We start from the raw sequence: 24893 nt of genomic DNA on the forward strand, positions 1-24893 counted from the left end.
ATTACTTGGATTTGAACCTTTATTTTAAGCCTTTCCCAGAAATGAGAATTAAAACATAAATTAAAGCAATTGTCTGAGGATGGTGCTGGACCATCTGAAATAATAATACACAGGGGAAGTTTGATTAATAAGCTTTAATTAAAGGTTAAAATCCAGGTTATGGCCTCCCAAGTGGTGCAGTGGTCTTAAGGCACTGCATTGCAGTGCTAACTGCCACTAGAGATCCTGGTTTGAGTCCAGGCTCTGTCACAGCCAGTCGCGACCGGGAGACCCATGTGGCGGTGCACAATTGGCCCAGCGTCTTCCGGGTTAGGGGAGGGTTTTGCCGGCAGGGATGTCCTTGTCCAATCGCGCACTAGTGTCTCCTGTGGCGGGCCGGGCGCAAAGCACGCTGACACGGTCGCCAGGTATATGGTGTTTCCTCCCTCACATTGGTGCGGCTGGCTTTCAGGTTAAGCGGGCATTGTGTCAAGAAGCAGTGTCCGTACGGGAGTTGCAGCGATGGGAAAAGACTAACTACCAATTGGATACAACGAAAAAGGGTTGAAATTAAAAATCCAGGTCATGTGACATGATGAACCAAAACACAGGGCCTTATCTAACATTAAGAGCACCTTCCTAATATTGAGTTGCACTCCCCCCCTTTCGCCCTCAGAACAGCCTCAATTCGTTGGGGCATGGACTGTTAAGGTGTTAAGCGTTCAGTAGGGATTCTGGCCAATGTTGACTCCAATGCTTCCCACAGTCATGTCAAGTTGGCTTGATGTCCTTTGGGTGGTGGATAATTATTGAAACTGTTGTGCTTGAAAACCCAGCAGTGCTGCATTTCTTGACACAAACCCGTGCGCCAGGCACCTGCTATCATACCTTGCTCAAAGGCACTTACAGTTGAAGTCGGAAGTTTACATACACCTTAGCCAAATACATTTAAACTCAGATTTCACAATTCCTGACATTTAATCCTAGTAGAAAATCCCAGTCTTAGGTCAGCTAGCAACCACTTTATTTTATGAATGTGAAATGACAGAATAATAGTAGAGAGAATTATTTATTTCAGCTTTTATTTCTTTCATCACATTCCCAGTGGTTTAGAAGTTTACATCCACTCAATTAGTATTTGGTAGCATTGCTTTTAAATTGTTTAACTTGGGTGCCTTCCACAAGCTTCCCACAATAAGTTGGGTGAATCTTGGCCCATTCTTGCTGACAGAGCTGGTGTAACTGAATCGGGTTTGTAGGCCTCCTTGCTCGCACACGCCTTTTCAGTTCTGCCCACAAATGTTCTATAGGATAGAGGTCAGGGCTTTGTGATGGCCACTCCAATAATTTGACTTTGTTGTCCTTAAGCCATTTTGCCACAACTTTGGAAGTATGCTTCGGTCATTGTCCATTTGGAAGACCCATTTGCGACCAAGCTTCAACTTCCTGACTGATGTTGCTTCAATATACCAACATACTTTTCCTCCCTCATGATGCCATCTATTTTGTGTAGTGCACCAGTCCGTCCTGCAGCAAAGCACCCCCCATAACATGATGCTGCCACCCCCGTGCTTCACGGTTGGGATGGTGTTCTTCGGCTTGCAAGCTTTCCCCTCTTCCTCAAAACATAACGACGGTCATTATTGCCAAAAAGTTATTTTTGTTTCATCAGACCAGAGGACATTTCTCCAAAAAGTACGATCTTTGTCCCCATGTGCAGTTGCAAACCGTAGTCTGGCTTTTTTATGGCGGTTTTGGAGCAGTGGCTTCTTATTTGCTGAGAGGCCTTTCAGGTTATGTCGATATAGGACTCATTTTTACTGGGGATATAGATACTTTTGTACCTGTTTCCTCCAGCATCTTCACAAGGTCCTTTGCTGCTGTTCTGGGATTGATTTGCACTTTTCTCACCAAAGTACATTCATCTTTAGTAGACAGAACCTGTATCCTTCCTGAGTGGTATGATGGATGCGTGGTCCCATGGTGTTTATTCTTGCGCGCTATTGTTTGTACAGATGAACGTGGTACCTTCAGACGTTTTGGAAATAGCTCCCAAGGATGAACCAGACTTGTGGAGGTCTACAAATTTTTTTCTGAGGTCTTGACTGATTTCTTTTGATTTTCCCATGATGTCAAGCAAAGAGGCACTGAGTTTGAAGGTAAGCCTTGAAATACATCCACAGGTACACCTCCAATTCACTCAAATGATGTCAATTAGCCTATCAGAAGCTTCTAAAGCCATGACATAATTTTCTGGAATTGTTCAAGCTGTTTAAAGGCACAGTCAACTTAGTGTATGTAAACTTCTGACCCATTGGAATTGTGATACAGTGAATTATAAATGAAATAATCTGTAAACAATTGTTGGAAAATTACTTGTCATTCACAAAGTAGATGTCCTAACCGACTTGCCAAAACTACAATTTGTTAACAAGAAATGTGCGGAGTGGTTGAAAAACAAGTTTTAATGACTTCAACAGAAAATAGTTTGTCTTGCCCAATCACCCTCTGAATGGCACACAATCCATGTCCCAATTCTTTCAGGGCTTAAAAATCATTAACCTGTCTCCTCCCCTTCATCTACATTTAAATTTGTGTCGTGTAGCAAATGCTCTTATCCTGAGCGACTTACAGTAGTGAGTGCATACATTTTAATACTGGCACTGCTAACACAACCCTGGCACTGCTAGCACCATGCTCTACCAACTGGGCTACACGTGACTGAGCTCCACTGATTGATGTGGATTTAATAACTGACATCAATAGGGGATCAAAGCTTTCAACTTGGATTCACATGGTCAGTCTGTCATGGAAAGAGTTCATAATGTTTTGTACACTCAGTGTATATACATAATATAGAGCCAAACTATTAAGGAACTGGCAGTACATCTGTTTGTATATAGCTAGGTTTCCACCCAATTGGTGATGGATTTTCATGCAAAAAAAAAAAAAAATCTGCATAAAAACAATATGAGCATTTTCCCACCAGAGATGTTTCCATCAAATTGAATTACAAAATACATTTTTGCTGTTAAATTCCCATGTACCGAAATATAAAATACAAGTGAAATGGGTTGCCATCGCATTTTCAACTCTACTGATGGTTTTCTCACAAAAACAATTGCATTACAGTGCCTTCAAAGTATTCATACCCCTTGATTTACAGTATTCCACGTTTTGTTGTTACAGCCTGAATTTAAAATGTGTTATTATTCATTTTCTATCCATCTACACACAATACCCTGTAATGACAAAGTGAAAGCATGCTTAAAAAATGTTTGCACATATAATAAAAATGTCATCCAAAAATACCACAATCAAATCAAATTTATGTATATAGCCCTTCGTACATCAGCTGATGTCACAAAGTGCTGTACAGAAACCCAGCCTAAAACCCCAAACAGCAAGCAATGCAGGTGTAGAAGCACGGTGGCTAGGAAAAACTCCCTAGAAAGGCCAAAACCTAGGAAGAAACCTAGAGAGGAACCAGGCTATGTGGGGTGGCCAGTCCTCTTCTGGCTGTGCCGGGTGGAGATTATAACAGAACATGGCCAAGATGTTCAAATGTTCATAAATGAGGAGGAGGATGCAAGGAGTCATCATGTCAGGTATTCCTGGGGCATGGTCCTAGGGCTCAGGTCCTCCGAGAGAGAGAGAAAGAAAGAGAGAAGGGGAGAATTAGAGAACGCACACTTAGATTCACACAGGACACCGAATAGGACAGGAGAAGTACTCCAGATATAACAAACTGACCCTAGCCCCCCGACACATAAACTATTGCAGCATAAATACTGGAGGCTGAGACAGGAGGGGTCAGGAGACACTGTGGCCCATCCGAGGACACCCCCGGACAGGGCCAAACAGGAAGGATATAACCCCACCCACTTTGCCAAAGCACAGCCCCCACACCACTAGAGGTATATCTTCAACCACCAACTTACCATCCTGAGACAAGGCTGTGTATAGCCCACAAAGACCTCCGCCACGGCACAACCCAAGGGGGGGGGCGCCAACCCAGACAGGATGACCACACATTCACTTGTGTTCACACCCATCTACACACAATACCCTATAATGACAGTGAAAACATGCTTACTTGTTTGTGTGCAAATGTATTGAAAATGAAATGCAGAAATATCTCATTTGAATAAGTATTCACACCCCTGAATCTGTACTTAGCACCTTTGGCAATGATTACAGCTGTGAGTATTTCTGTGTAAGTCTCTAAGAGCTTTCCACACCTGGATTTTGCAAAATTTGCCCATTTATCTTTTCAAAATTCTTCAAGCGCTATCAAATTGGTTGTTGATCATTGCTAGACAACTATTTTCAGGTCTAGCCATAGATTTTTTAAGTAGATTTGTCAAAACTGTAACTCAACCACTCAACTCCAATGTAGATTTGGCCTTGTGTGATCCATCCTCAGTTTTCTCCTTATCACAACCATTAAACTCTGTAACTGTTTAAAGTCACCATTGGCGTCATGGTGAAATCGCTTTGCGATTTCCTTCCTCTCCGGCCACTAAGTTAGGAAGGACACCTGTATCTTTGTAGTGACTGGGTGTATTTATACACCATCCAAAGCGTAATTGACAACTTAACCATGCTCAAAAGGATGATCACTGTCTGATTTTTTTTTTACCCATCTACCAATAAGTGCCCTTCTTTATGAGGCATTGGAAAACCTCCCTGGTCTTTGTGGTTGAATCTGTGTAGAGTTCGCTGCTCGACTGAGAGACCATACAAACTGTATGTGTGTGGTACAGAGATGAGGTAGTCATTAAAAATCATGTTAAACACTGTAATTGCACACAGAGTCCATGTAACTTATTATGTGATTTAATAATCACTTTTTACTCCCGAACTTATTTAAGCTTAAACTTATTGACTAAAGACATTACAGCTTTCATTTTTTAAATTTATTAGTAAAAATGACTAAACATAAATTCACGTTGACGTTATGGGGTATTGTGTGTGCCAGTGATGACAAAAATCTCAATTTAAACTCATCACCTTGCACTTTCACCACCCTGTGATGTTCATAATTTACTTAATCTGGAGCCTAATAAACTGCATGCTTTTCCCAACTAGTCATAGTGGGAGGACCACACAACATGTCATCGCGTAACTCCAAGTGTACTTCCATATTTTTTATTTTTTTTATTTTACCTTTATTTTACTAGGCAAGTCAGTTGAGAACAAATTCTTATTTTCAATGACGGCCTAGGAACTATGATGGTTATTATATCCATATTTGCTCATAAAAGTATTTCCACTGACATTTCTGGTATAATTAATTTTACAACCACAAAAAGATCCCACCTTGTCTATCGTATTTTGTTTTGTCGACATTAGAAAAGTTTACCTAAATTGTTCTGTTTCGGGCCTCTCCCCCCACTCTCCCTCCCCCCGGAGTTTGATTTCATTTAAATTCGCATACCGCCCCAACAGATCCACAGATGACACAATCTCAATCGTGCTCCACACTGCCCTTTCCCACCTGGACAAAAGGAACACCAATGTGAGAATGCTATTCATTGACTACAGCTCAGCGTTCAACACCACAGAACCCACAAAGCTCATCACTAAGCTAAGAACCCTGGGACTTAACACTTCCGTTTGCAACTGGATCCTGGACTTCCTGACGGGCCGCCCCCAGGTGCTAAGGGTAGGCAACAGCCCATCTGCCACGCTGATCCTCAACACAGGGGCCCCTCAGGGGTGCATGCTTAGTCCTATCCTGTACTCCCTGTTCACCCACGACTGCATGGCCAAGCATGACTCCAACACCATCATTAAGTTTGCTGACAACACAACAGTGGTAGGCCTGATCACCGACAACGATGAGACAGCCTATAGGGAGGAGGTCAGAGTGACAGGACAACAACATCTCCCTCATTGTGAGCAAGACAAAGGAGCTGATCGTGGACTATTGGAAAAGGAGGGCCGAACAGGCTCCCATTAACATCGACGGGGCTGAAGTGGAGTGGGTCGAGAGTTTCAATTTCCTTGGTGTCCACATCACCAACAAACTATCATGGTCCAAACACACAAAGACAGTCATGAAGAGGGCACGACAACATATTTTCCCCCCTCAGGAGACTGAAAAGATTTTGCACAGGTTGCACCGGACTGATGACACTCTCCTCAAAACACCTGCGCTGCAGCATACTCTTAGCCAACATCTCTCTCCAATATCCCTCCTCAAACTGCTCCATCGACTCCCAGACGGTCTCTGGCTCTCTCATCGGCTAGGCCGACCGCCCCTTGTGCCCCCCCCCCCCCCCCCCCCCAAAAAAAAACTTGGGGTTGCCCTTGGTCTGTTTGTGGCAGCGGACCCCGGCGTTGTCGCTGTCCTCCTTTACTCCTCGATGAGTCCCGCCAAGGAAGGGTCTCGCATCCACCTAGTATCTCTTCCCATGACCAACTCTCCTTCACCTCCTGGGCACGCTGCTTGGTCCTGACTAGGGGGGATATTCTGTCACGACCGTCATATGAATAATTGGACCAAGGCGCAGCGTGAGTAGAGTTCCACATTTTATTGATAGTGACATTCCAAAACAACAAAGATATATATATATAATGATCGTGAAATACGTAGCGCACATAGGCACTCATACAAAACAATATCCCACATAGCAGGTGGGAAAAAGGACACACTAAGTATGATCCCCAATTAGAGGTAACGATTATCAGCTGCCTCCAATTGGGAACCATACACACACACACACAAAAACATAGAAATATAATACCTAGAAACACCCCTAGTATATAGGCGTGACAGACCTATATACTAGGTGGTGTCAGAGGAAGGCCCCCAATTCTTTAAAAGACTACACCTGTTGTATTTGGTGCATGTGACAAATAAAATGTGATTTGTCAATACCTAAGGCTAGCATCACTGAGACCAGGAGACCACACTGTATGTGCTGAGCCCAGCAACATCCTAGTTGTGAATGAATAAACACATATTAGACAAAGAAGAAAATCACTGAATAAATGCCTTTATATATTAGCATTGGCTTATAATACCTTAAAACAGCCTAACTACAAATGAGTGCCTGTCACATGTGCGTGTATAGATAGATTGGCTTTTAGTACACATAAGTCAATAGCTAAGCACTTTTTAGGCTATGGCAAGTTAGTACCTGTCACATGTGTTCCTCGAATCCCCCCTTCCCTGATTAAGTGGTAATAGCCCGCTATTTCATACGATATAGAGCAAAAATATTAACTCTAAAAAAAAAGCTAGTTTAATTGACTCCAACCTAAGTGTATGTAAACTTTCGACTTCAACTGTTTCTATAATTTCGACCAGCCCACCCAACTAAAAGATGGTTCAACCCATCTGGCATTTGCCAGATGGCCAATCTGCCCCTTCACATACCCTTTAAACCCCCTATACTCCTTTGAGGCCCCTCTTTTAATGTCACTGAGGTCTCTTCTTCTTCTTCTTGGGAGATAAAATAATGGGCAACTTGGTATTGTTATACGTGACCCTAAGTATAATGGGATGTTAATCGTGTAATTAACTCAAGAACCACACCCGTGTGGAAACACCTGCTTTTCAATATACTTTGTACCCCTCAAGTGGTTCCTTGATTTTGTCAGTTGTATGTAAGACATCAAATGAAAACTGTCTCTGGAGTGAGGCTCCTATCCTCCTCTTGTTCCGAATTGGTTTGCCATCTCTATGTACTTGTTTATCTTATGCCTTAAATCCACAAATATTCAGATATTTAAAAGTACAATCTTTTTACAATTACCATGTTTGAGAATGTCTCCTTATGTCTTTTGCCTTATGTCTTTTAAATGATAAATAGTGTTTACACAGCAACAAGCTGTAAATTACTTTGGCTCCTTGGACTTTATTCAAATGTCCCACTGTTATCAAACTTTTATTGGTAGAACTTGCTCTGAATTTGAACTAATGCTTATTTTTTAATTTGTGTGTCCATATTGTTTTCATTCATTTGAATGTCGTACTGATTTCATTTACTTGAGCTATATCACTGCAAATGAGTCACGGAAGATGCCATTCGAGGGATGGTTTTGTAAATGGTGTATGTGTCAGTGTGATCACCATGATTGACTCACCTGATCTGAGATTGTTTTACCATTTGTATTACCTTGGTTGACTTTTATTTATCTGGTCATTAGTTTCAGAGAGAGGGAGGGATGTCAGTCAACTCAAACCACCTTACCGTTCTCAATTCCCACCTTTCTCAGCTGTTTCTTCAAAGTCTGTACATTAGGTCTTCTACATATTAAAGGTTCTCTATCTGAAGATCACTCCAAAGCAGGATGCTGCAATAACAGATGTGATTATGTATTATTGCATGAGAGAGAGAACCTGTGCCACAGAATGATGCGGAGAGACGGAGAGAGAGAGAGGAATGGAATGAGAGAGAGAGCGATGGAATGAGAGAGAGAGCGATGGAATGAGAGAGAGAGCGATGGAATGAGAGAGAGAGCGATGGAATGAGAGAGAGAGCGATGGAATGAGAGAGAGAGCGATGGAATGAGAGAGAGCGATGGAATGAGAGAGAGAGAGCGATGGAATGAGAGAGAGAGCGATGGAATGAGAGAGAGAGCGATGAAATGAGAGAGAGAGAGATTGAATGAGAGAGTGAGAGATGGAATGAGAGAGAGAGAGATATGGAATGAGAGGGAGAGATGGAATGAGAGAGAGAGAGAGATGGAATGAGAGAGAGTGATTCATGCTAGAAAGGTAGGTCTAATGTTTGGAATTTCCTGGAACAAATGCTGTCAGTTGGAATTTCCGGTAAATGTCCTCATAGTATACATGCAGTAGGCCTACTGTTATTACTTCCTAAATTATAACAGAAGGCATATATTGGCATTTCGTTTGGCACATTCATTCTGCTGTTCATTGCTTTTCAAGGCTTAAAAATCCTCCTTTAACCTGTCTCCTCCCCTTCATTTACACTGATTGAAGTGGAAGTGACATCAATAAGGGATCATAGCTTTCACCTGGATTTACCAAGTCAGTGCATTCGGAAAGTATTCAGACCCCTTGACTTTTTCCACATTTTGTTACAGCCTTATTCTAAAATGTATTAAATAATTTTCCGCCCTCATCAATCTATACACAAATCCCATAATGACAAAGCAAAAACTGGATTTAGAAGTTTTAGCAAATGTATTAAAAATAAAAAACTATCACATTTACATAAGTATTCAAATCCTTTATCAGTACTTTGTTGAAACACCTTTGGCAGCGAATCCAGCCTTGAGTCTTCTTGGGTATGACATTACACATCCCAACAGCATGAGGCTGCCACCACCGTACCAGGTTTCCTCCAGGCATTCAGGCCGAAGTTCAATCGTGGTTTCATCAGATGCAAGAATCTTGTTTCCCATGGTCTGAGAGTCCTTTAGGTGCCTTTAAGCAAACTCCGATCAGACTGTCATGTGCCTTTTACTGAGGAGGGGTTTCTGTCTGGCCACTCTACCATAAAGGCCTGATTTGTGGAGTGCTGCGGAGATGGTTGTCCTTCTGGAAGGTTCTCCCATCTCCACAGAGGAACTCTGGAGCTCTGCCAGAGTGACCATCGGGTCCTTGGTCATCTCTCTGACCAAGACCCTTCTCCCAATTGCTCAGTTTCCCGGGTGGCCAGCTCTAGGAAGCGTCTTTGTGGTTCCAAACTTCTTCCACAGGTGGACCCCAATCAAGTTGAAGAAATGTCTGAAGGATGATCAATGGAAACAGGATGCACCTGAGCTCAATGTTGAGTCTCATAGCAAAGGGTCTGAATACTTAAATAAATGAGATGTATATTTATTTTAATAAATTTGCAAAACATCTAAAAACCTGTTTTTGCTTCTTCATTATGGGGTATTGTGTGTAGATTGATGTGGAAACAAATTAATTTAATACATTTTAGAATAAGGCTGTAACGTAACAAAATGTAGGAAAAGTCAAGAGGTCTGAATACTTTGCGAATGCACTGTGTGTCATGGAAAGAGCAGGTGTTCTTAATGTTTGTATACTCAGTGGGTATTGTTGTGTGCGCTCAATGATGTGCTGGCTGCGCTCTCTGCACGTGCGCTTCTCCTTGACGTCAGCTAGGAGGGGCCAAAGCGGTTTCTGTTGTGTTCTTAGTGCTGATCATCGTAGTGAGGCTGACTGCAGGAGCTGAGACCCAAGGAGCTACTGCCTGAAACGCCCTGCATCCTCCCCTACCTTCCATCTCCATCTCTCTCTCTATCCTGCATGCGAAGCATGGATTCGATTTACATTTTTCTCGTCCTACTTGTTTCCCAAACCTATTTTCTAGCCTCTGCAGACAGGAAATTCGGTGAGTAGCCTACATCTATTTAACTGTGATTATGAAGGATCATAATGTTCCCACAGCTGCGAGGAGACGCACATATGGTTATTTTGGGTCTCTGTCAATATTTTATTAGGCAGTCTGGAAAGGCACTGAATAGCCTACGACTGCAGCTCTTGTTTGTTGGAATATATAACGGCTATATCTATAATGGGGGCAATTCGGTGTAATAAAGCCTAATGACAAGAAAAATGTGCAAGAAATATAGGCTATAATGTAGGCCTGTATTATTGTTTACACCTGTTGTTTGCATATACGTTTTTAACATGTGCAGGCCAGCACACCTAAAGTGTTTACTACTCTTAAATTATTACTATTTTAATAGCCACTGGGTAGCCTAACAGTTTTCTTATTGGAATAAATGCCATTATTTAGGATACAGTATAACTTTTTTTTGCAGGGAGAAATCGCAGAGAATCACTGTAGGCCAGGATGTTTGATGTCTTTCTCTCACTAAAATGGTGAGGGTCAGGGAAAAGTCTTTTTCAATGTTGGGTGCGGGACCGAGGTAAAATTCGCTTTATATTTTATTTAAGGTGGATATTCGGTTTTCTCTTGTCAATAGCTATTGAACCAAGCATTCCATCACTTTGAAGATGCTATATTCTGAATCAGGGGTGGATGGAGAGCGATCCACACTTTATTATTTATTTGTAAAAGATTTTGGATTACAATCGTCAACAGCTTTTACACAAAGTGCGCATGACTTTGAAAATGATATAATCTGAATCAAGGGAGAATGGAGAATAATCATAGGTTTTTTGTTCATTGAAATGTCAATATTTTTTTTCTTCCGGCTTTCAAACTTCAATAGCTCTTACACGAAGTGTGCTGTGACTGAAAATGCTATATTCTGAATCAGGGGAGGACGGAGAAAAATACACGTTTTTGTTGAAGTAAAAAAATACAATTTAAAAGCCATGTGTTTTTCTCCATCCTCCCCCGACTCAGAATATATCATTTTCAATGTCATGTCACGCTTTGTGTAAGAGTTATTGAAGATTTAAATATTTTATTAGGTGTGGATTGTTCTCCATCCACCCATGATTTAGAATATACCATCTTCATGTTCATGCATGCTTGGTTCAATAGCTATTGACAAGAGAGAACCGTATTTCCAGTACGAAACAAATTATACCTCTATAAGAGCGGGCCACTTTATTATGTAACCTTGATAAGTGGCGGCAGCGCTGCTATGGTGGCCAGAAAAATGGTAGCTATGCTGCTCATTGGGAGGAAAACCAAAACATTATTACTTTCTAAACTTTCCAAAACCTATTTGTTTGTAGCCATATCTATTATTATAAAGATACGCATTTTAAGAAGAGAGATGAAAATGAATCACATTGTAGAACACTTCCTCCTTTTAGTATTATATATGGGTATAGACTAATTGTTATCTATATTAAATGCTTTATCTATATTAAAGGCTATGTAATACAATACTCATCCCATGGAAACCATGTTTTTCATATCAAACAGTATCTAATGATTATTCCGTTGGCATATTTGATAGCGATGTGGAAAAGTTCATCTAAGGCCTCTGTGTGGTGATGAGTTCCATTTACTTCAGTTTTCAGTCGTTTGCTGTTCAATGTGATGTTGTAGCCTCATAACGTTTTCTAATTGCATTTGCGATAACTCCATCATTCAGGCGGAGAAGGTCAATTTAGCTGCCATTAATGCCGTGTGTGTTTTCCCATCGACTTCACTGACTTACCCTTGTTTGACGCACACCAGAATTGAGGGAATTGTTCTGCATGCTAAAAGCACAGCAATAGCATAAGGTGTACAGTGTCCGAACAGGTGTCAAGACATGTACACAATGCCATGGACTAATGTGTAACACGTACCATGACCCTGCTTTTACACCTGTGCAGTACCTCTATTATTACTCTAGTAATGTTGTATAAACATGTTGTCGCCATGGAGCATAGTAATTACTGTATTACTACACAGGGATAAGAGCAAGTTACATAAAGTGTCACCAGCTCACTCTGACTGTTCTACCTCCTCAATAGCATTTTCTCTATATTATGAACTATATTGTACAATACGCTGCCTTGCCTGTCTCACTCAGCTTTGACCTTATATTGATATTGGATGTACTGTAGGGCCGGTATCCCAGACACAGATTAGGTCTAGTCCTGGACTAAAAATCCCTTTCAATGGACAATCTCTATTGAAGTGTGCCTTTTAGTCTGGGACTAGGCTTAATCTGTGTCTGGGAAACCCTCCTGTAATGTTCAGGACAAGCAGAATGTTATTCTTGGTTGCAGTTAGTGGAGTGTTTTGATGGTCTACCACCACATTCAGAAGTGATGCTGTCAAGGTTTAACGTTTCATTTTCCTCTGTTGTGTCTTGGCACAGCGTACAGGCTTGTGTAAATTGTAGATTATTGGTAAGGTGAGGGACAATATTACCCTTTCTAATGAGGCGACTAAGATGTCTAGATCTTTCCTGACCCATATGAGGATGTGGATAGGGCATTAGCTTTGATTCCCCTGTAGCTACTAGCTAGTATCATTTGACAACAGTAAAATCTGTTACGCTCTTGTTTTTGCTGCAACTGAGCCCTACTATGACTATATACTGGAGCCCACGTTGCCTGTGTCAGATTTTGTATCATGTGGTTGAGTGACTGCTGTCACTAACAGCTGGTGAAGCTTCATTCACTGACTGCAACCCCTGTCACCTGTGTGCCATCTTTAAGTTCACATGAACTTCAGTGTAGGCTTCAGATAGTATCCCTCTGTTTCCGCCCTGTTTTCTTCAGTTTCATGCCAAGTGAACACGACCTTGCTGTAAGAACACAGTCACCTTGTTCTTGTTGTGCTGCTACACACAATGTTATCTCACTGTGTTGTGTTCACTTCCTCTGAAGCCAGACAGACGACTCAATTTGAAGGCAGCTAGCTATGGGCTCAGAGAGGAAAGAACAACGAGTTATTTACAAGCTCGTGGGTTTATTTTTGGATGCCTGGCCTCGACTGTCTGAGTCACTTTTACTTCGTGTGTCAGTTGATCAAAAGCATTTCTACATTGGCTGTAGTGTCACTTATGTGCGGCTGCTGATTTACAATCAGATGAAGAGGCCTAGTGGCGAACTAAAGAGCCAAATTGCACTTAAGTTGTCGTGTTGCTTTTTTAAGTAATTTGTTTCTTCCTGGGTTGGTTGCTCAAGTTGAAAGCATACTTGGATCCATTCCCCAACGACAGCAGGGAGAAAGAAGAGGCAGCGTTATCATCCCCACTGTGTCCATAGTGACTGGGAACAAACAGCCTATAGAGAGAGATTGAACTTGTCTGATAATTTACAGGATTAAACTGTGAGGTGAAAAACAATCAAGTTGACAGTGTGTAACTTTCAAAGTGTCAATTTAGAGGAGGGCACAGATAGTGGTTTGGAATTGCAGTCCCAATATTTGCTTCATTGTTTGTGGACCTTGCCAGAACTACCCTGGAAACAGTTTCAATCAGGTGTGCTCACACACAGCTCCTTAAATTGATGGTAATCTCTCTGTGTTTGTGCTGCCTGACTAACTGCCCCCTGTTACTCTCATCCCCTCCTCTCACTTCCTGAGACTGACTGCCTGACTCAAAGCTCCAGCATTGATTCACGAGACTGAAGCATGGACACGACACGCAACGCTTCACTCAATCCTCTGAAGTCTCAGCCAAAGCCTGTATTCAATGTTCACTGCTCTTGCTATACACCACTACTCTAGCAGGTCTATTGCAATAGGTAAGGACATTTTCATATTGCTCAGATTGTTCTGCAGCTTCGGTATTGAGGAGAGGCTGTTGACATGTTGTGACGGGGTCATGTCCTCCTGTCCATGTAGTTTCCCTGTATACACTGCAGCCAGGTGATGTCAGCCTCGATAGTCATCAGTCATGCCCCAATGCAACTGAACAATCAGCATGAATTAAAGATGTTAATACCTGTTGCTATGGAAACCGGCGCACAGGCATGTGTGAGATGACCTTTTCCGACTACCAGGCGGGCTAGTGATTGCAATATTTGATTTCGTTTTCCTGTTTAGTAAGTGTTTCTAGTCAGGCCGCTGGCTTACAGAGCAGAGAGATACTGACCCTCAACCAAACTATAAACCTACTGGGAGATGACTAACTGCTGGCTTTTTGTGGCTTGTTGAAGTCTAAAAGTTATTTGGGGTGACTGACTCAATTTCCATAAAGTTAAGAACTAAAGAATGTCTAACTAACAGTTGCTGAGAGGAATGTGTTGTGTGACCAAGCATACTGTCATTCAAAAAGCATGGCTGCAGCCATCATTGGAATGTTTCCAACAGGCATGACACTAAGGTATGACTTTTCATAAAGTAACCTCTGAACATGTCTCGTTTTTAGTTTTCCGTTGCAAAACGTTTTGCTACGGTGTACTGGTGCCGTAATGAATACATCCCTGAGCTCTGTCCTTCAGTAACAGCTATCTGGTCGGAACATGCAGATTGTAGCGTGGAAAACGGGCTGTATCCCAAATGGCACCCTATTCCCTATGATATAGTGCACTACTTTTGACCAAAGTAGTGCACTTTAAAGGGAGTAGGGTGCCATTTGGGAAGTGGACTTGGACTCTTGTTTGTTAGAGAGATAACAGATTAAAATTGTTATGCTGCTTGGCAGCACTAAATCCAGGGTAACGACAGTGCTCTTTGCACACAGGGTGGAGTTGATTGAAAAATCCATTCCCATGTCCAGTTCTTATTTGTCTCGTGTGCCACCCACCACCTATTTAAGACTGCATTCATAATGGCCATGAAACCCACAGAGTAAGGCTCAGAGGGACACAAATGACAGATCAGGTTCAAAATACCATTCAGCAGATTAAAACCCATTCAGCTGTTGATTTCAAAATTACTCAAAAATAGGATGAAACATGACTGTCTCTGAAATATTGTACAGTAACATCTTACTGTATGTCTTCGGAGCCAAAATAGGGCCATGTTGAATACAAGAGAAAATGTTAGAGGAACATGGTTTGTAAACAAGGGCACACCTCAGGGAAAAGGATGGCCACTATTATTCATTCACTTTACAATAAGGGGTGGACAAGAATGACTCAAACTAAATGTCTAGTGACAAATATGGCGAAGGGTAGGGTGTTGTTCAGTGGTGTAATTTTGCAATTAATGGATCCCCATTAGCTAACGCCGTAACGCTAGCCAATCTTCCTGGGGTCCAACACCAATTAACAAGACATTACAAACAACCACAATCAAGACTTCAAACATTCAACATGTAGACAATACAAGTAATTAAAATACCTGACAGGAAACACATTTAACATTCAGTTGATGCTTTCTATTTGTTGTCCAGTCATATGGTCTATCACATTAGATGTTCTTTCTATTTCCTGTCCAGTCATATGGTCTATCACATTAGATGTTCTTTCTATTTGTTGTCCAGCCATATGGTCTATCACATTAGATGTTCTTTCTATTTCCTGTCCAGTCATATGGTCTATCACATTAGATGTTCTTTCTATTTCCTGTCCAGTCATATGGTCTATCACATTAGATGTTCTTTCTATTTGTTGTCCAGCCATATGGTCTATCACATTAGATGTTCTTTCTATTTCCTGTCCAGTCATATGGTCTATCACATTAGATGTTCTTACATTTTTTTCTTGAAGGTGGATTTACTTTATGCCTGAAAAATACGTATTGGTAAAAAGTTCCATTCAGCTATAGCTCTATATAAAACTGTAGATTTAAGTCGATTTGTCCTTCGATTGAGTTGTTTTAGCTGCCCTGAATTTGCCTGTCTGGTTTGGTGGTTATGCATGTTGCAAAGTATGTACTAGTTGGACTGAAAAATACAGTTTTTTTTTTTTTTAAGTATAACATTCCTAAAGAGAACCAGAAGACTGGATAGTAATTTGTTTTTAACGTGAAGCCATGAGAGATTCTGATGCATTTGATGAATATCCATTGAGTTAGTGTAGTGGATGGAATACTCAGGTATATGTCAGATACCCACTTAGTTTTCAGAGGGCATTGCCTATTCTCACTTCTTAATCCCCACGATGAGTGTCAAAGTAGTGTAGTGGAGATATACACTGTATCAATTAATAAGGCTGATGGAACAGATCTTCCCAATTTAGGCGTAGGTAGGCCTACGGCAATATTTGGAAGTCTTTAGAAAATAATTGCTTCAAGTGAGATTTTGGCTATAAGCAACTTTGAAGCAAGGTAAGACATGCCTCATAATAAGAATGAAAATGTCCAGGTTTCAAACAATTAAGGAACAGGAAAAATATAGCGATGCTAATGAAAGGTCTAACTGTCGTCTTCTGGTAGATGGAAAGGCTCTCAAAAATTCTCTATTAAATGTTAACTAGCTACATATAATGGTGTATGGTGAGAGTCGAGAAGCCAGTTCAGGGAGTGAATACCTTTTAATAAATAAACGAACACAACAAGAAACGCGAACTGCTCACCAACATGACACAGAAACGACTGGGGGAGAAACCAAAGGGAGTGACATATAAAGGGCAGATAATCAAGGAGGTGATGGAGTTCAGGTGAGTGTCATTATGCGCAGATGCGCGTAATGCTGGTGACAGGCGTGCGCCATAACGAGCAGCCTGGTGACCTAGAGGCCGGAGAGGGAGCACACGTGACAGTATCCCCTCCCCGAAGCGCGGCTCTAGCCGCAGGACGCCGACCAAGATGATGATCCCAGGGATCAGGAGCGGACTGGTCACCTCTGCTAAGGTGAGGGAACCTGTTGATCCGGCTGAGGCGCTGGAGCATGACGACCTAGAGCGCTGGAGGGAGAGCATACGTGACAGTACCCCCTCCCCGGCGCGGTCGGCTCCAACCACAGGAACGATCCCAGGGATCCGGAGCGGACCGGTCGCCTCCGCTGAGGCGCAGAAACCTGACAACCGGCTGAGCAGTGAGAGTCCGATGAGCTGGCTGAGACCTCCCTGGTTGCCTCGGTTGAGGCATGGGAGCCTATCAAATCCGCTGAGGCATGGGAGCCTATCAAACCCGCTGAGGCATGGGAGCCTATCAAACCCGCTGAGGCATGGGAGCCTATCAAACCCGCTGAGGCATGGGAGCCTATCAAACCCGCTGAGGCATGGGAGCCTATCAAACCCGCTGAGGCATGGGAGCCTATCAAACCCGCTGAGGCATGGGAGCCTATCAAACCCACTGAGGCATGGGAGTCTACAAATTCGCTGAGGCCTCCCAGGTAGCTCCGACTCCAACACCCGGGCCCGACATCACCTCCAACACAAAAACAAACAAAAAAACACTCCCTGATGCTTCCCTTTGTTGAGTCGTCATTCTATAACGATGTACTCTGAGAGTCAGGAAGCAAGTTCAGGGAGTGAATACGTTTAATAAATAAATGCACACAACAAGAAACACGAACAACGCACCAACATGACACAGAAACAGGAACAATGACGACTGGGGAAGAAACCAAAGGGAGTGACATATAAAGGGCAGGTAATCAAGGAGGTGATGGAGTCTAGGTGAGTGTCATTATGCGCAGATGTGCATAACGCTGGTGACAGGCGTGCGCCATATCGAGCAGCCTGGTGACCTAGAGGCCGGAGATGGAGCACACGTGCCACTACAAAGTAGCTTATGTCTACCTAGCAGAACGATATGATGATTCTTTTCATCAATCCACTGGCTACAGGAACACTGCTAACCAAACAACAGTAAAAGGTGCCTGTGCACTGGAATTAAAGGGTAACTACACTCAAAAAGGCACATTTCTTTTCCCAGACCTCAAAAGTGGTCTCCTGATGTGGTTTAATTAAGCATTGTTATGGTTGCTGGCGTCATCGTTTGACCTGCATTCAATCACCCAAGTTATCACCATGGTTAAGGCTTCCCACAGTTCCCCAGCTTTTACCCCCTGACTCTCTCTCTCTCGCTCTCTCTCTCTCTCTCTCTCTCTCTCTCTCTCTCTCTCGTCTTATGACGGTTGATAGTCAGTGAGTGTAGCTTACATATTGTAACCGAGGTAAGTTTTTATCAGTTACCGCATGACTGTAATGTGCATAATATGACATAGGCAACATTTTAAAAAGCTATCTGTGTTGGTTGGATAATCAACATCATCTTTGATCTCTTGATCAGTCTTTGTATATTCCGTAGGTGTGGCCAGGCTCTCTCAGTCTTCAACGATTATTTAAACAAATGTTATGTCAGTCACGGGACACAGACTTTATAGACAATGGACACAGTAGAGATGGGGGTTTGAGCTGAAGTTTGTCTGAACATGTCTAGTTTGCCTGACTAGTGCTACCCAGAGTTAGTTGCTCTTTGACACTTTTCCTCAAAGTTAATGGGAATAAAAGGATGAATTTCAGGAGGCAGTACTTTGATCAATAGCGGTCAGTTAGCTGGGATGAGCTCTTCAGTGCTCCTTGATGATACCAAAAAACAAGAGATGTTTAACTGTCTAATACACAGAGATCTCATTTTCCAGATGGTCAAACTTGATTAATTTGCCAGTAAAGACCAAATCACAGACAGCTCGTGTGGAAAAACACCCACAGTGTTGTTATTGATTCATTTGTCAGAATGACTTATTTTTTATATTACCGTGGTTTTAGTAGTTACATCCTTCAATGTGGTGTGGCTGTATAAAACACATATTGGTTACACTTTACTTAGTGGTGATATAGCATTAAAAAACCTTCAGAAATACTTTATATGCACAACGCTCTACATATCAGCACTAAAGTGTTCAGGTTATAACTTAGCCTCACATTCAACTCCAGGTCTCCCTTAGTTTCCCCAAAGGTTGTTTCTGTGCTCATCAGGTTGATCGGTATGCCAGCTCTCCTCCTCGTGTTAGTTTAGGTGCTGTCTTCTTCTTCAGCAGCCCACTCACAGACACAGGAAGGAGCAGAGTAGAGCTGACTCCTTCGTCAGTAGCAGGCCCAAAATAAAAAGGAGTGTGAGTCTCTGTCTTGTGTGCATGTAGCCATACTGACTAAGAGAGTACAGTATGTGTAGCTCTTCTTAGTCATACAAGTACACCCGAAATCTCCATTCACACGCCACTTCAAAAGAGCACTATTATTCAATACTTAAAAACATTTCCGTACAAAAAAAATAAAAAATTCAAACACACACTCTTATTTTAGAGAGTGTTGCTGGCATGTGTGTAATGGATTCACAGCAGCACAAAGGCTGTAGAAACACCAACTATAGAAGGTAGTACTTACTGCATGTATGATGCACATCACACGTCGTGTCTTCACTCTCCATAATGTCAGAGAGCCATACCTCCCTGCCTGGGGTGTCTTATGTGCACTGTGGAGTGTGCTACCAGTGGTGGTGGGGTGCTGCTGCAGTATGACAGCAATGAGACACATTCTCTGCATCCCAAATGGCACCCTAATCCCACAGGGCTCAGGTCAAGAGTAGTGCACTACATAGGGAATAGGGTGCTATTTGGGACACCACACTAAACAAACAAACATATGTGTTCAGGAAGCACTTGGGAGAAAAGCAGTCATAAAAACCTAGAAATAACAAACAAACTATTTATATCAACTCAAGAAATTGCAACATTGAGGAAAGTGGACCCATGCAGCCGCCCACATCCCATTCCCATGTCATTCAGTTACTGGGCCCAGCCTGAGAGCGATGTAATACTGTAGTTCAAATTGGATTTATGAATAGGGTTATACATGGTATCCTCGGGAAGGTAAGTGGGGTGTCAAGTTGGTTCTTGGAGAGAGAACAATTGTGCCTGTTACGCCTACCCCTCTCCTGGCTGCAGCGCTGTCACCTGCTTTCTCCTATCACCTTCTCCCCTCCTTTCCCCTTTCCCCCTCTTCCCTCCTCTTCTTTCCCCCTCTCCTCTCCCCTCCTCTCCTTTCCCCCTCCTCTCCCTCTCCATTCCCCTCCTTTCCCTCTCCATTCCCATCCTCTCCCCTCCTCTCCTTTCCCTCTCCTCTTTCCTCCTCTCCTTTCCCCCTCTCCCCTCCTCTCCTTTCCCCCTCCTCTACCTCTCCATTCCCATCCTCTCCCCTCCTCTCCCTCTCCATTCCCATCCTCTCCCCTCCTCTCCTTTCCCTCTCCTCTTCTCTCCTCTCCTTTCCCTCTCCCCCTCCTCCTTCACTCCACCCCTCCTTTAGATCTATGACAGGTGTAAAGATTTGTCTGAAACAGCCTGAAGTCAATGTGTATTGCCAGATTTCTGCTAAGCAGACGTTTAAAATACTCCTCCACTGGAGTGCTGTACTAAACTATCCTACGCCTTGACCTCCTTCTCCCCTCCTTTCTCCTTTCCCCCTCTCCCCTCCTCTCCTTTCCCCCTCTCCCCTCCTCTCCCTCTCCATTCCCATCCTCTCCCCTCCTCTCTCCTTCTCCCCTCTCTCTCCAGATTAAATTCTATGACTAGTGAGGTCCAGCCACCCGACAACCTGCCCGCTCTACGCCATCCTCTCCTCCCTTCTGGAGATCTTCTCCCATTTCTCACTTAACCACTTGCTGCGACCCTCTGACTTCAAAAAGGCTGGAGTCGCTCCCCTCCTTAAGAAAGTAACACTTGACTCCTCTGATGTCAAAAACTACAGACCGGTATCTCTTCTTTCTATTCTTTCTAAAACACTTGAGTGTGCTGTCTCTGACCAACTCTCTCGCCATCTCTCTAAGAACAATCATCTTGACCCTAACCAGTCAGGCTTCAAGACTGCTCTCCTCTGTGTCAGGGAAGCTCTCTGCACTGCCAAAGCTGACCTTCTCCTCTGTTCTCATCCTCCTAGATCTATCCACTCCCTTCAACACCGTGAACCATCAGATCCTCCTCTCCACTCTCTCAGGGCGTCTCAGGTTCTGCACTCTTGGATTACATCCTACCTGGCAGGCCGTTCCTTCCAGGTGACATGGAGAGTATCTGTGTCTGCACCACGTACTCTCACTACCGGCCCACCACATCAAACTCAACCTCGACAAGACAGAGCTTGTCCAGGAAAGGCCTGCCCGCTCCAAGATAATTTTTGACAACCTCACGGTCCCCCTCCCAGAGTGCAAATAACCTTGGTGTGACCCTGTCGTTCTCTGCAAACATCAAAGTAGTGACTCGCTCCTCCAGGTTGACGACCCTACTTCATACAGGAAGCGGCGCAGGTCCTAATCCAGGCACTTGTCATCTCCCATCTGGACCATTCGCAACTTGCTGTTGGCTGGGCTCCCCGCTTGTGTCATCAAACCCCTGCAACTTATCCAGAACACTGCAGTCCGCCTGGTGTTCAACCTTCCCAAGTTCTCTCATGTCACCCTGCTACTCCACACACTCCACTGACTTCCAGTCGAAGCTCGCTTTCACTACAAGACCATGGTACTTTCCTACGGAGAAGCAAGAAGAACTGCCCCTCCCTACCTTCAGGCTATGCTCAAACCCTACACCCCTACCCGAGCACTCCATTTTGCCACCTCTGGTCTCTCGGCCCTCCCACCCTTATGGGAGGGTATCACCCACCCACTCAGCCCAGTCCAAGCTCTTCTCTGACATGACACCAGTGAACAGCCAAGTAGCCTACTGTCTATGGTGGTGAAACGGACAGCACTCTCCAAGGTGCTGATTAATTCAAAGCATTTTAGACGTCACTGCAGTAGGCCCACACACTTGAGTATAGCTGCGGGGCTAACACAAGTCTGAATTTCTTATAGCCTCATTTTCTAGACATCAATGTACAGCAACATTTTTAGACAACACTGCAGAACACCATCCATATGCATATGCACACATACTCCGCTGTGGGGCTTACAACACCCCAATTTCACATCATTTTCAAGACATCAATGTAGCAGTAGAACAAATATCACAATATCGGAATATAACTTCAAATAAAATAAATCAATGTAGACTAGAGCAGAACACACATATGAGAATATGTAGGCCTCCTGCCTTTGTGATAATATGAAGCACATATTCAGAATACCTTCACAGTACAGAAGACATTTGTAAAGAAAAGAAAATGTCCTACCTTAGTTTTCAAAACATCCCACAATGACTCTCCTCATGTCAAATCCATTTAACTCTGATAGTCAATTTCTTGCTCAAGGCCATGAGCGGGCCTGTGGCTGTGACGTTTAGCCTCCTTCTAAAGCTGTTCTGAAGACTCTGGCTGTAGTGTCTATTTTTTTTCATTTTGAGTGTTAACTATAACCTGGGTGTCTTCATTAGCCTTGTCTACAAGGCTTGCTGCCACCAAATGCGCCTTGTTTCGGGTATGTTCAAAAAACGTTCTTTTTTATTTCTTTTTTACGTCTGATGCATAGAATGATAACTTACTGTACATTCCACCCACTCTTTTGCTAGTATAATCCCTCCAGTCATTTCTAGGCCCAAGCCCCATACCTTTTTTTGCATGTTCTACAGCTCATTTTAGAATTCTGCATGACAAACCAGGGGTTATATGTTTGCTTGTTCTTGAACTGCAAATTGCTCCTGCTCCGAGCCGGTGGTGATGCTGAACTGGCTGGATTAGTAGCGCTGCTAGCTAAAACATCGCCATTAGGACCAGTTTGCCCCTACAATTCTCCCCTCCGGCACAGACAGTTCTCTGGCTTGTTCTGGGTTCGATCCACCATCTTTCGCTGGACTTTTGGACTTGAGAAATATTACCAAACTCTAATGTCTTTTCTTATCCATTTTTATTTGGCTTTCCCACGGTTCAAATTCAGTAGGGAGATGACTAGACTAGGCTATGTAATGTGATTACGTAGGGACCTCTTCACTAGCTGACCACCACTACCAAGACCTGTGTCAAGATTAGTTACTTACCCCATCGGCCCTGCCCATAACCTCCATGTACAAATAAGAGAGCAGGTCTGGAAACCGTGTGGCAGGATAGGATGATTACACAGAAGGATCACCGCGCTTTTACATGATGGTCTTTCTAGTGGGCGGGAGAAACGAGGAGGCAACTTGATTTAATGATGATTGCTTTCATTTAAATGCCTACAGTGTGAACTGTGAAACAATTAATAAATCATGCCCCGAGAGGTACCGGATGTATGCAAATAGGTGCCGAAACAAAGAAAGTAAAATCTGAGAGGTACCGGATTCTATTCCGGCAGGATCCAGTTTAAATTAAGCAGTGCATGGTACCCCACCTAGTGAGGTGCGTACTGGCGACAGAGTAGTCAGGCGCAGGAGAGTAAAAACTGATTTACAACGGTGTCGTTTAATGACACATAAACCACCGTCAACAGAACAATACATAAAATGGGTCAAACAAAACCCGGTAATCACCAGAAAATGAAAAGTGGATCAGCGATGGCTGGAAGGTCAGTGACTTCGAACACCGAACACGGAGGGGGAACAACTTCGGCGGAAGTCGTGACACCCCAACATTGGAACCAGCATCCCCCTAAAGCTAGGACAGCAGATTCCTTGCCCATCTTCCCGAAATAGTCAGAAACCCTACCTCCTCAAAAGGTATCTGGATAAGAGCTTCTGCTAAATGACTTAAATGTAAATACAGAAACAGCAGCCCCCAGCAGCCTGCTCCTCTGTGTTGATGGATCACCCTAGGACACTGTGTGTCCAAAATGGCACCCAATTCTCTATTTAGTGTATCACTTGTGCACTATGTAGGGAATAGGGTGCCATTTAGGCCATTTGTGTTTTCCGACTGGCCTAAATGTTAATTTAGGATAATGGCCCCATGGCTGTGCTGTTTATCTTCTGTAGCTGTGAAACTGCATGACGCTGTAATCCATGACACCCAGTCGTCCACCCATGCAGGAAGGTGACTCACCACTGGGATATTGTATTGTACCTCTCAGCTCTTTTTCTAGACTTAGCTATCTATAGAAAGCTGAGATATACAGTACAATATGTAGGCAACTGTTGATGGGTCTTACAATATCCTGACATTATGAAGATATATGATGGTACCTTTTACCTGATTATGGAATGAAATCAAATCGTATTTGTCACGTGCGCTGAATACAACAGGTGTAGGTAGACCTTACCGTGAAATGCTGAATACAACAGGTGTAGGTAGACCTTACCGTGAAATGCCGAATACAACAGGTGTAGGTAGACCTTACCGTGAAATGGTGAATACAACAGGTGTAGGTAGACCTTACCGTGAAATCCTGAATACAACAGGTGTAGGTAGACCTTACCGTGAAATGCTTACTTACAAGCCTTTAACCAACAATGCAGTTCAAGAAATAGAGTGAAGAAAATATTTACTAAATAAACTAAAGATTTTTTTTTTTAAATAAAAAAAGAAACACAAGAAAATGACATAACAATAACGAGGCTAAGGACAGGGGTACCTGTATCGAGTCAATGTGTGGGGGTACAGGTTGGTCCAGGTCATATGTAAAGTGACTATGCATAGATAATAGACAGCAAGTAGCAGCAGTGTAAAAACAAAGGGGGGATCAATGTAAATAGTCCTGGTGGCCGTTCAGCAGTCTTATGGCTTGGGGGTAGAAGCTGTTAAAGAGTCTTTTGGTCCCAGACTTGGCGCTCCAGTACCGCTTGCCGTGCGATAGCAGTTTAGTCCCAGGGTCCTTAGCTTAGTGATG

General features: G+C 43.1%; 1 protein-coding gene across 1 annotated transcript in view; it reads left to right on the forward strand.

Moving 5' to 3' along the window:
* The first annotated feature begins 10130 nt into the window (after positions 1-10130).
* The window catches only part of LOC110530265 (receptor-type tyrosine-protein phosphatase N2), a 148120-nt gene continuing 133357 nt past the window's right edge, over positions 10131-24893 (forward strand). Inside the window, exon 1 of the mRNA XM_021613182.2 lies at positions 10131-10301. Coding sequence (XP_021468857.2) covers positions 10217-10301 — 85 coding nt within the window. The 5' untranslated portion in view covers positions 10131-10216. The remainder of the gene's footprint in view (positions 10302-24893) is intronic.

Source organism: Oncorhynchus mykiss, chromosome 8, assembly GCF_013265735.2.
Source record: "Oncorhynchus mykiss isolate Arlee chromosome 8, USDA_OmykA_1.1, whole genome shotgun sequence".
Lineage (NCBI taxonomy): Eukaryota > Metazoa > Chordata > Actinopteri > Salmoniformes > Salmonidae > Oncorhynchus > Oncorhynchus mykiss.